Here is a 12,563-nt window from a genome sequence, read left to right as displayed (position 1 = left end):
TTCAGGCCTAGAGGACTGAGGTAGCTGGTAGAGACTGAGCTCCTTAGTGTGCACATCCCAGAGCTAAACACTTTCGTCATCAGGCACTCAGCATTTGTGACACAGGTGGTAACATCAAGAAATCTCTTGTTTTGCTTATTTACTTGATTTTCTCCAGTTATTTCCACCCTGTGGCTTGTAAAGTCCAAAGGGTCCAGAAAATGCTTTGAAGAATGAGTAAGAACAGCCAGTTCTCACTAGGCTTAAGTTGATCAGGGCTATTTATACCTTGTTGGAAGCGAAGGCCACGGAATACTGAAGGGTGGAAGTCACTGTAGCTTTAGCTCCTCTGTTTTGTTTAGGAGCAGCCTGGCTGGTGGCAGCACCTCTGTCTCCTGTTGCCACTTGGTATGGCACACAGCAACTTCTCCCTCCCTAGGTCCTCCCAGATTTTTTTTTCACCTTTAGGTCCTCACAGATTTCTTCCTTGCCTTTCCGTGTTGTAAGCTCCATTGCTCCAGTAGCTATTTTGGAGAGCTGTAATGACAACTGGCTTTGCACCCACTTTAGATAAGCTGAGCTGGGTGCCATGGCTCTTCCTTGCAGAAAATGGCACATTGGTTTACAGGGGTTCTTTAACCCCAGGCTGGGTTCTGGATTTAGAAGTCATGCTCTGCTTTACCTCAGGCTTGAATGCAATCACTTTGCAATGAGGAAGCAGGAACAGTCCTCCTACGCTTTTCATAGTTCTCTAAAAGGAAATTATATCACATCTGATGGTGATAGAATCCAAGAATGTCTCTGTATGAATCCTGGGGGAATGTGCCCACATTTGGGTAAGGGCGTAAGTTAGGAGGCGTAGGAATACTCTGGAATGGACTTTATAATAAATGAATCCAGATGCTCATGTCAGAGTGCCAGCTGCCCCCTCAATTTACTCTAGAGTACACACTACCTTAGACCTTGCTTCATTTCCTGCTTCAGTCTGACACTGGCCTGGTTTTGGCAGGGATACAGTTAATTTTCTTCTTAGTACCTGGTGCAATTCTGTGGTTTGGATCAAGTATGAGAATAACTGATAACACACTGATGTTTTAGTTGTTGCTAAGCAGAGTTTATACTAAGTCAAGGACTTTTCAGCTTCTCACATCCGGCCAGCAATGAGACTGGGTGACACAAGGTGGCCAGGACAGCTGACCCCAGATGGCCAGAAGGATATTCCGTACTGTATGGCATTGCACTCAGTATATAAACTGGGGGGAAAGTTGGTTGGGGGCTGCTGCTTGGGAGCTGGCTGGACATTGCTCAGCAGGTAGTGAGCAATCACATTGTGCATCACTTGTTTTGTGTATTATGTTTTTGCTGTCGTCGTTGTCATCGTTGTTGTTATTATTACTATTATTATTATTATTATTTTCTTCCTTTGTTGTCCCATTGAACAGTCTTTCTCTCAATCCACAAATCTTCTCACTTCCACTCTTCCAATTCTCTCCAACATCCCTCTGTGGCTGGGGGAGAGTGAGAGAGTGCCTGTGCACCACCTGGGATTAAACTGTGACAGACATTATATCTCAGTTAGAGACAGTACAAAAGGAAGGAGGAAAGCCAACTCACACACAGTATTCATGAGAAAGATGCAGTTACTGTCAGGTGACTCTTAGACCAAAGATCTCCCAGTCCGTAAAAAACAAAACAAAAAAGGTGTCAGGAGTGGGGTAAAAGGGACAAGGAAGTGGCTGACTAGTTTATGTTGGTGAAGCAAATTTGGCAAGGTTGGAAAGTAACTCTGTACCTCTAAAAGGTGTCTAAAAGTTCACTACCGATGACTCAACTTTCCACAATTGCTCTTTTTCCAGTATTCCTGATTCTGTGCTCTCTTGCCTCCTCAAGCATCCTGTAATGTAAATCCCCTCTGTGATTAAGACAATTGTCTTGTCCTATGGACAAGAAGTGGAAATCTACAGAGTACTACATCTCCCAAAAGAGTTACTGTATGCATGTAAACGTGGTTATGTTACCTCTGTTTTTCTGAGGACATTCACCAATATCTTTCCGAAGAAAGAAAGGGAGAAAAAAATCTTTGGTGTCATCCATCCATTTGAGATTTTCTCTTTTTGAAGATATTACAAAACCTTCTAATGTGTAAGAAGAGGTGGTATATTTTTTCTTTCACTGACACTTCATGAAGAGATCCAGTCTTGCTTCCTGTCTGATCTCCAGCATGGCAAATCTGTTTGGCTCCTCTTTGCCTCGAGGTCAGGGCATGGGCATTTCCAAGGGACATGGATTGTTGAGATGGTTGGGTCAGGTCTCAGCTGGACACGGTTCAAAGTTCTTCTGTTCCTCAGAACATGTTCCCAAGGCTATATCTATGCTGACAATTCATTATGGTCCCTGCCTGATTCGTTATAGATCTCTCATCCTCTGACTTCCTCCATTCACATGTGCTCCTTGGCTCTAGGGTAGATATCTGGAGCTCTGCTTGCCACACAAACTCACAGTGCACATGAAAGCACACAGTGTGAGCTCTCGTCCTTGTTCAAGTTGTTCCACACAATGGAAACTGTTCTTCCACACTGCAAAAGGATTTCTCCAAGTCACTATTGTTCTGAGCAGCCCTCAGAGTGCGGAAACTGTTTAACTGTGTTGTGAAAGCAGACAATTCCTTCCCTGTGCCAGTCCCTCATCCATGCAATGATCCATTAGATGATGTCACTGCGTAAGATATTTTTAACATGGTGAAATGTGTGCTTTTCCAAGCTGTATTTCAAATCATCAGTTTATCATATATGGCATTACTCTACTCATTAGAGTCAATTAGATCATTGCTATAAATCCAAAGCTTGACTATTTGTTTTCTACTGCTCCTGTTTTGCTTTTCAGGGCAATCCTGCTGGTTTGGTACCACTGTGGCTGTGCATTTCTGTCTCTCATGTGATTAATAAATATATTTGCTGTCAGGGTGGTAGCCAGGCCTTTAAGCTCTCCCAAAACCACTTGCAGAGTCTTGAGAGCCCCCAGCAACTGAGCTTGGGTCTGGAAGCAATAGTGTTACCCATGTTTTCCCTAGATCCAGGTTTCCGCAGACCTCTGGAACAACCCCACAGAGGTAACCGCAAAGCTACTTTGAAGTAATTTCCTTCACAACATTAAATATGAAATCAAGACTGGAAAGGGAAATCTAGAAGTTATTCAAAATCTTGGAACATTCAATAAGAGCCTTGTAAGCAATAGAAATACAAGCTTAAAACATACATGAGGTGTTTCATTCCAATTTCTTGCTGGTTAAGTGATTGCTCAGCTTTATCTGCTGCAAGCCAACTGTCAAGCTACAGACAGATTATTGAAGGCAGCTCAAATAACCCAGTTTCACTCAAATAACCCAGATGTCATCTATTTGCCAAAGTGGTAAAATGAATCAGAATAATTTTGACTGCTTTCAGTGGATGTATTCAGTTTACATTTATTTGTTTACAGGTTGTATCTTTATAGACATCCAGTTTCACTTATCTATTTGATATTTAAAGAGGGGAAACCCCCAGTTCAGCCAGCATATGCTTTCACTTGCACACAGGAGGCAGAACTGATGCCTTGCAGCTGACCAAGATTGCAGAACTCATTTCAAGTAACAAGGGCACAGATGACTCTTGGAAACCCTTTTCAGATAAGTACATGGTTCCTTTTATTCATCTTCAAAACACTATACCAAAAAGGACAGTGGATAAAATTGCCTTTACACCATGACTAAGTATGTCTGCTTCTTGCAAAGGGAGCTCCACACCCAGTCTCAGTCTTTTTTTATTAAAGCAGTCCTTAACTTTTTGGGAGGGATTAACCCACCCAATTCCCCATGCTTTGCCCCCACATTTACTTTGCTTACAGGTACCTCCAGCTTGTCACATCCACAGGGCACCTGCAGGTGTTCTATCAGACATGTTAGTATTTCTGCTAAGGATTGCAAACTGCACTTCCCTACAATTCTGACATTGGGGATGGGCCCATCCCCTCCATTTAGTCAATTTAAGCCACTCATACTGGGCTTTCACTTTCTTGTTCACCTTTCCAAACAGCACACAGTCTCCGGGAGGTCACAATCAGAGAAACACTCAGCTAGAGAGATGATTGAGGAAGAAACTGGGGATAGTGCTCCACTACAGGTGTCCAAATCCCACTGGCAAAGACAAGGAAAGCTCACAGGGGCAGAAACGCAGAAAAAAGGTTCCCACATTTCTAACAAATGTAAGTCTTCCAAAGAGTATGACATCTGTGTATCATGAAGGTGGCATTTGAATTTGGTTTGTTTTGCTTTTTGAAGCATCACTTGATTAGTTCTCATGACAAGTCAACCCCTGCAACTCCTGTCTGCTAGGACACACCTCTGTAATGCACTGTTAAAATAGTTAGGAAAGTAGTGACATGCATATGGATGTTACTGGTTAGTAAGGATAGTGTGGCTTTTAGAAACATGCTTGAAATAATTGTTTGACTGCTAATTATCCTCTAGTTTTGACAAAGGAATATTTATGAGCACTGTTTAGGTTGTCTATAGGATGCATGAGTCTTTCCTATCCCAGCAGCTTTATTATCTGTAAAACTGAGGTGGTGTAAAAACTCATTGTTGCTTCTAAAAGCTTTGCATTTAAGAACAGCTAATTATTGCCAAACTGGCTGATACGTGAGATATCTGAAGAAAACACTGTTGTTTCAGGAACAGTATTCGTAGCTCTGTCCCCAGAGTCCCTAATGAATTGGTCCCAAGATGTCACTAGGGAGACTGCACTTTTTTGACAGCAGTGGCCATTTGTGGCTGTTAAAGAACTCAACACATCTGGCAGGAAAATGATCATGCTGCCTTTTTTGGTTGTTTTGTTTTTTTGCTGTTGTTGGTATTTTTGTAGTTGTCCTTTCTAGCCCTCCAGCAGTGCAGGGCAAATGATGTGAAGCATTGAACATCCTTACTTCCAGCATCAGTCTGCACTACACATACCCAAACAACAAAATCTTTCCAGGAAAGGTGCAGTTACAAGACTAAGCCCTGCAAATGCAGACTGGGTTGTCAAACTGCATGCACTGAATTTTACATCCATACAATTGTCTCTTTCTTCAACCTTCCCCAAAACAAGGTCTACACTTAACATCCCTTGGGTTTGAGACATTTTAGCTGTATTAACAGACACCACCACCCAAAACGCCAAAGAGATCTTGTTGGATGGTAGAAAAGCACATAAAAACATCTATTTTTCTTCCACTTTAATGTATGTAGAAGATAAAGGGTTGAGCATAAAGTATTGTACTTCTGAGTTCATTAGCTTCTATTCAACACAGGCAAGAAATCTCTCAAAGTTATTACTAAATGATCACAGTTCTGTGTTGTCAGTCTGATCCCTGCAGGATGTGTCCATCTCAGAGAAAATGCCCATGCAGGTGCACTGGCTGCCTCAGCAGAGAGGTCAGGGATTGAATGGGTGATGGAGTCTTCAGTATCTACACATCTCTGAAGGTAAATCCAGGGGGGGTCACATTAATGAAAATGCTGCTGTATGTATCTTACTGTTGAATAAAAGCACCGTTTTCAGATGTTGTCAGTCTCCAGCCTGACAGAGATTTAAAATTCACATAATCTCTCTTTAAAAAGTGCATGTGTGAGTAGATTTTGAACTCCATTGTATCTTGCAATGAAATTTCATTTTTTAGAACTGAAAAGCAGGCAGGTGGTTATGAACATGTCTGAAGCTATTTCTCCAGCCTGAAATATAAGTACTGTTGGAAAACATTTAGGAAAATAGAACATCTTAGTAGGAGCTGCAGCAACTTTTCATGAATTTATTTTAGCTTGCATCAGTATTCTGAGCTACAGGGATTATAATTTAGTAGGGAAACTCTCATTGGGAGAGGGGATTGATGGTGTCGAGGCAGCAGCCCTGTGAGTTGACAGGGATGCTAATATAGCCACGGCAGAAGTTTAGAGAGCAGATCAGAGCAGCTGGGTGGGCTGATAGAGAGGATCAGGGCAGCCCAGAGGAGCAGTAAGAGGATCCAAATAAGTGGATTAGTAGCATACCAAAGCACACATTACTTTTAGTTTTCAAACTCCCATTGATTTTACTGCAAGTCCATTTACTAATGTGTGGCAGGAGAAACGGAAGAGGATCAAGGCAGAATCGAGACACGGAGAGCAGGTCCCTGTGGCAAGCTGGAAACGGCGAGAGGCTGGGCTGGGAAGCACAGCGTAACATCCCCACATCAGGCTCAGTCAGGACTTAGAGGAGGATGGCTGCTGCCTGGGCTTCATCCCGCAGCTTCAAGGAGCTGTCTAGTGGTGTTAAATGCTTTTGTTCCTGCAGCTGATGCTGCATTTGTTTTCCATCTGTAGCTCCAGCGATTGCATCGTTGCACTCTTATATCTGCCTTCAGCTGCTGTGACTGAAGCAAACTGATACAAAAATGGAGGTGTGATCAGCAGCATGACCCTCTTGGAACTCTCCCTAGCAGGGGGCTCACTGGGCTGCTGGACCCTGAGCTGAGCTTGCTGCAATTTGTGCCTGCAGCATTCATCAGAACTGGGACTGCTGACTGCTGTGCTTGGGCTGCCATGATTGACATTGACTCTGGGATGACCCAGAGCTCAAATGTGCCCTTTCCGAGGACACCAGCCTGGCTTTATACTTCATCTCTTAGGCAGATGTGGTAGAGATGCAAAGACACATTCAGACTAAAATTTATAAGCACTATTACTCTTTATATAGCACAAAAATTCAAATTTCTAGGCAAAATAACAGGCCCTACTCACATTGTCCTCAGCTCCCTCGAAGCACTTGGGTTGTAAGGGCAAAATAGTGCAGTTCATGGTTTCTCCATGTTGCAGAGAAGCAGAGGATGTTCATGTATGTGGGCAGATTTCCTTTCCACATTCTCTTTCATAAAAAAGAGCATTGTTGAGACCTTTTCTTCCTCATCCTTCAACCACATCTGTTGCTTAGACACCTTGGTCTCCTCTCCAGTCCTCCCAGAATTCAAATCCAAACACTGGTTTGTCCTAGGGAAGACTTAATACCTTAATACGCAATTATCCCACAAGTATTGGATCAGAGTGGATGACCATCAAACTTTGACTCTAAGACTATAGTGCCCTTCCTTGTAGCCTTAGTCCAAGCTGCACATAAAGTCACAGCAGGGGGGAGAAGTCCAACCTTACAGTCAAAAGGGGGTTTGCATTCTGATATGGAAATATTCAGAGGGCTTGTGACTGCACACACAAAGAACACTGTGTACACAGACTCAGTTATATTCTTTATTGTTGAAACAGTTCTGGAATGTTTTGGTCTCCCTGAGCTGGCAAACAGATGAAAACATTGGTCTGTCCTGTAATTTTTTGCTTTAAAATTTATATGAGAAAGATTAGCAAGCAGCAGAATGGACAAGAAGGCATTTCAAAACTGTGTTCCAAAGGAAAAAGAGAATAAGGACACAGACATGAATGTCAAGGACTATGACTCAAATGGTACAGGAAAAACTTAAGGGTTGGAAAACAAGTTGAACTGTACTCCTGACTTCAGAATTCTTCAGGACATCCAGACACCTTCCTCTCTAATGACCCAATCCTCAGATATGCCAGCCTGAGAGCCTGCTGAAAGGAAGGTCTGTAGTAAGACAGCACAGCACAACATGGCCTGCTGTCAGCTTGGGAGCTGAGTACTGCCCACATGTGTCATATGACTACAAAACCACCACTGGAAACACTACTACAGTTCATAAAATCCTCAGTGCCATTCATTACTCATAACTAACCAAAATAGCTCACCTATTAACCTGTCACCTGTGCAGCTCCTGATCTCCAATTTACCTCTTCACCCTTCTCCTTCTTGCTAATACCACACGGAACCTCATCAGGCTTCAAGATGAGTGGTGATCATGGTGCTATTAATATGACAGTCAGCAGCCTCTTCCCACTTCACACGGCCTCACATGGATTCCTTGACATTGGACTTTAAGCCTCAGATCAAATCATTGAGTTTATGAGACTTTCTCCAGTATAATTTTTCCAAATGAAAAGCTGATACACTCATATAATTCTCCTCAGTTCTAGGACTCTTTAGTCATCTTTGTCCTACACCATCCTACTTCTGAATAATAAAATATTGTAATGAACTGGACACACCTGGAAACAAAGGAAAAGACTGGGACATCCTGTGTGAAGTGCCCTGCTGCTCTTAATACTGAAATATTACTAGATTAATTATATTTAATTGGTTAGCTCGTGATCTGAAATGAAAAACAAAAGTATTTTACACACCAGAAAATTGTTGGAAAAATTACTATCAATTAGAATGGGGAGGGGATATTTTGCAAGTAACTTGAAGCATAATACAATGTTAACTAAGAAATAATCAGCGATGATCATACTGACTTGGGACATGTTGCAAAATAAAGCCCTCATTTAGTTGGCTAATTTCATGGCATTTTGAAAAACACATTATTCAGTTAAGGTTTGAGGAAATACTTTGAAACCATTCATGAATATATACAAAATGCTCAGAATTGTTCATATTTTCATTAGGAATAAAGGACCAATGGGTTCTTAATATGTAATAATAACATGATACTAAGATAGAAACTGAAATAAAAGATGAAATTAAAAGCTGTCTGCCCCCCAGAGCCAGTGTGCACTTTATCCTAAGTCACTTGGCTGCCACAGCAATGCAGCCAGTGACTATCTAGGGTGACACAAGGCAGCCATTCTAATGGGATAAAGAGGACTTTCATCTCTGCATTTCTCCAGCTGGAATAATGCAATGGTGGCCTGTGACAAACGAGCAGATGATCCCAGTCCAGTTTTAGGATGCCCACCCCAAAATGCCCCACAACAGCCTCACAGCTCCCTGTACATGGGAGCCTTTCAGTTTGTGTAGTTTTCTCTAAGTCCCAGCTGAGAAACACCAGCAGTGCAGGACAGAAAGCTGTTTCCAGCTACTGGATCCTCCTACGTGTTGTGTGGATAGCTACAAGACTTTGACCTAAAGTCACCTTGTCCTAGTTTCTAATTCACTTTTATGCAGATGAGATGGCAGGATCGGGGCTGTGGTATCCACACTGGCTCATACTTTCAGAAATGAAAATTGCAAGATTTATTCATCTGAATGACCACAATTAGGTTAGCTTGCAGGATCAGGCTTGTTCTGCATGAAAAGGATGGATCTCTCTAATTCAAAAAAAAGGAAAATGAGAAATACCGGTGAAAAAGGGGATGTGCTAACTCTTGTAAAACATTACTGGAAACTGCATCGCCCAGACTGAAATGTCATTTCAAACCACGAGTGTCCCTTTAAGCAAAAACATCAGCACAGGGAAGGAACAACTAAAAGGAGTATGAGAGCAGCTGATAAAACACTCACATCTCTTTTTCATAAATTATACCCCAAAATGTTTCACAAAATTGAGTAACAGAGGAAAACAGAAAAGATGTTTTTACTTTTGTAGCAGGATAAAGCCCATCATGTGAGCTGAACAGTAAGTATATGAGGGCCTTATGCTTTATAAAAATTCTCCTATTGTCCCAGGAAGGATGAGAGTCAAACAAAACAGTTTCTGCTCTAAGTCTTGTAAATAAAGTTAGTTAGCAGACAGGAATCAGCAGACTGTTTGGGGAAGGGGAAGAAAAAAAAAAAAAAAGAGAAAATACTCTTTTTGTAGGAAAAATTTAGGCACACTGCTTTTGCATATCAGAACCAACTTCATTGCACTGTACTAGAGATTAATTGGACCCACACAACCCAGCAAACAGCCTATGACATCCATCTACCTTTGCTGCTTCAGCATCCTCCCAAAAATATATAATGCAGGATTTTAAATAGTACATTAGCCCAGTTTCCTTTCACAAAGTCTTACGGAGAAGTTTAGGAAAATTCCAAAAGTAGCATATTGATTGCCTCTGGGATTTTCCACTTAGCAATTTAATAGAAAATTACACCCCTACCCAATCTGTGAGGTTTCCATAACCTCCCTCGTGAATTTAATTTTCCAGCATATAATAAATTTTACCATTAGGCATATTTTCTGATATTGCTTCACCATTAAGGCTATTTCCCAATTTGGCTTTTCAGAACCACGTATACCCTCCGTGTGGTGTCTGGATGGAACCTTACACCGAAGAATTCAGGTCTGACTATGTCTGTGCACACAGTTAGGATACAAATCACTATTGTTAGTATTCAATTTGCTTCCCTCCTGCTAATTTTATGTCATTATTCCGAGTGATAGGGTCAGTCAATATTACTGGAGCTAACGGGATTCTCCTGGGTACTCTGAGGAGACCAAGGCAAGATCTGCATTTGCATCTGTTCAAGTAGGCGTATGCAAGTATCACATTCTCTTCTCCTTGTCACAACACAGTCTGACTACATGTAAAACACAAGATGATGATCGGAGCTGTGTTTGCAGTTATCAGTAGTCATAACTGTAAACGCCTGGGTCCTTTCTCTACAGGCAACAGGCAAAAGCACTCTCGGCTGCAAAAAAAAACCACTCCACCCGCAGTGAATTTAGCACAGTGAGCGAACTGAAAGTGTGGCTGAAGGCGTCAAGTGGTGAATAAATCAAAGCACTAATTTCAGCTGTGTTTGGGCCAGCCGTACGGCTGCGGTAACCTCACGGTGACCGTCGGGAGGGTTGCCAGACGCCCTAAATCTCGCTCCTCTGGAGAGCCGAGACTCTCCTCCTCTTGCTAAGGCGATCCAGTTTTTGGCTGAGGGACTCTCTTTCTCTTGCTAAGGCGATCCAGGTTTGGCAGAGCTCAACATCCCTCAGCCCAGCTGGCGGCTCGGCGCTCTCCTCCAGGCCTCGGTCCATGACACCAGCGGACACATCGCTGCGATAATCCCTTGTAAAACACGGCAACAAACAGGTGTTGCCATCAGTTCCTGAGGTTTACCCACTTCCACACGCCAACTTCAACCCCCTCCCTTGCCGGACCTGGTTCGGTCCCGCTAAACACGAGGAGTTCCCCCCGCTCAGCCCCTGAGGGGAGCCACGGGCAGCACCGCGAGGCTGAGGGGGCAGCGCCGGTGCCCGTGTGTGAGGCGGGCGGCGGGAGGGGGACACAAAATGGCGCTGCCCCTCAGCCCCTCGCCCTCAGCCCGCGGCGGGGCCGAGTGGCGGCGGGCCGGCCCCGGGGTGGCGGCGGCTCCCGGCCGGCGGAACCGCCGCCTTCCTTCCCCCAGCAGGTGGCACCGGGGTCCCGGCGCCGGCGGCGAAGCCATTGCGGGCCGCCCTTCGCCGCCGGGCCGCGGCCGCGCAGCCGGCGGGGGGGAAGGCGGCGGCATCGCCCCCGCGGGGCTCCCCCCGCCGCACCCCGCTTTCCCTCAAAGTTCGGGGCGGGAGCGGGGGGGAGACCGGAGCCAACTTGTCCCGGATCCCTTTATTCGCCGCCGGAGCCGCCGTCTCTCCCAACCCCCGCGTGTGTTGCTGATCGGAGGGACGGAGCTCGGTCCTGTGTCCGCCCCGCTCCTTCCTGCCCGCACCATGGAGTTCGCCCAGAGGAAGAGGAGCAGGAAATCCCAAAGCTTTAAACTGGTCAACGAAGGTAAGGCGGGGGCGGCCGGGCTTTGTTCGCTGGCCGGGGGCAGCCCCGACTTTTGCCCCGGGGGGAGCGGGGCGTTATGAAACGCCGGCGCCCCCGGGCCGCCGCTCCCTCCCGGCTCTGTTATTGAACTCCGCAATCCTCTGCCTGAACTCCCCGAAACCATTGTACGCCTTTTCTTCTTTTTTTTTTTTTTTTTTAAATTTCTTTCACCCCCTTCCCGTTTCCTCTTTTTTTTTTTTTTTAATTATATTTTGCATGTATGTTACGTGTTGTTGCAAAACCACCACCTCAAGCCTCCCCCCCGCCACCTCAGGTGGACGTGTTATTTTTTTCCAGCCAGACCTTGCACAAAATAAAGTTGGATCGTGTTTCGTGGTAAATCCTGCTTGGGCGGGGGGGGGAGGGCGGGGGGGGAGAGAAAAGGTAAAATTAGGAAGCGAGCAAAAAATAATGACACTTGAGCAGCGACGGACCCCCTTAGTATTCAACTCTTGTGGATTTATTGTATTTGGGGTGGTTTTTTTCCTCCCCTCGGCTGTGTACATCCGTGTATTTCAAAGAAAAGCTGAATCGAGGTTGCTTTATTAAAAATCCACGCAGGTAATTAATTGTACATGGGCAGGGGAGAGCCGCTGGCGTGTAACTTGTTCGCTCGGGGTGTGTTTGCTTTTGGAAAAGAGGATATTTTAAAAGGGATCGTGAGGGGAGAAATATTTGGATTCATGTCGGGGATGAAGCACAGCTCTGTGTTTCAGTCTTGTTGTTGTTTTCTTTAATTAAAGGGAAAAAAAGATACAGCCGCTGGTAGGCATTTTAACAGGTGGACTTCCCATCCCTAGGGATTTATTTTGGTTGGGGATTTACCCCTTCTCCGGCTGATGACATATTTTTGCCCTGATAGATTTGACTTGAGATCGTTTCTCCTTTTGTGTTTCCAAGTATTGGACGGGAATATCTCCATGAAACGCTGTGTGTGTCCTGCATGCTAAGTTCAAGGCAGGTGACT

At 44.4% G+C, this 12,563-nt stretch overlaps 1 protein-coding gene across 6 annotated transcripts in view; it reads left to right on the top strand.

Moving 5' to 3' along the window:
* The first annotated feature begins 5,077 nt into the window (after nt 1–5,077).
* BEND7 (BEN domain containing 7) overlaps nt 5,078–12,563 on the top strand; it is a 52,665-nt gene continuing 45,179 nt past the window's right edge. The window contains exon 1 of one of the 6 annotated variants that reach the window (XM_069035087.1): nt 5,078–11,557. In XM_069035087.1, coding sequence (XP_068891188.1) covers nt 11,080–11,557 — 478 coding nt within the window. In that variant the 5' untranslated portion in view covers nt 5,078–11,079. The remainder of the gene's footprint in view (nt 11,558–12,563) is intronic. The other 5 variants (XM_069035052.1, XM_069035070.1, XM_069035061.1 and 2 more) reach the window with 5 other exon arrangements.

Source organism: Aphelocoma coerulescens, chromosome 1A, assembly GCF_041296385.1.
Source record: "Aphelocoma coerulescens isolate FSJ_1873_10779 chromosome 1A, UR_Acoe_1.0, whole genome shotgun sequence".
NCBI classification, from domain to species: Eukaryota; Metazoa; Chordata; class Aves; order Passeriformes; family Corvidae; genus Aphelocoma; species Aphelocoma coerulescens.
Note: the sequence above shows the minus strand (reverse complement) of the source record. Positions and strands in the feature narration are given on the sequence as shown.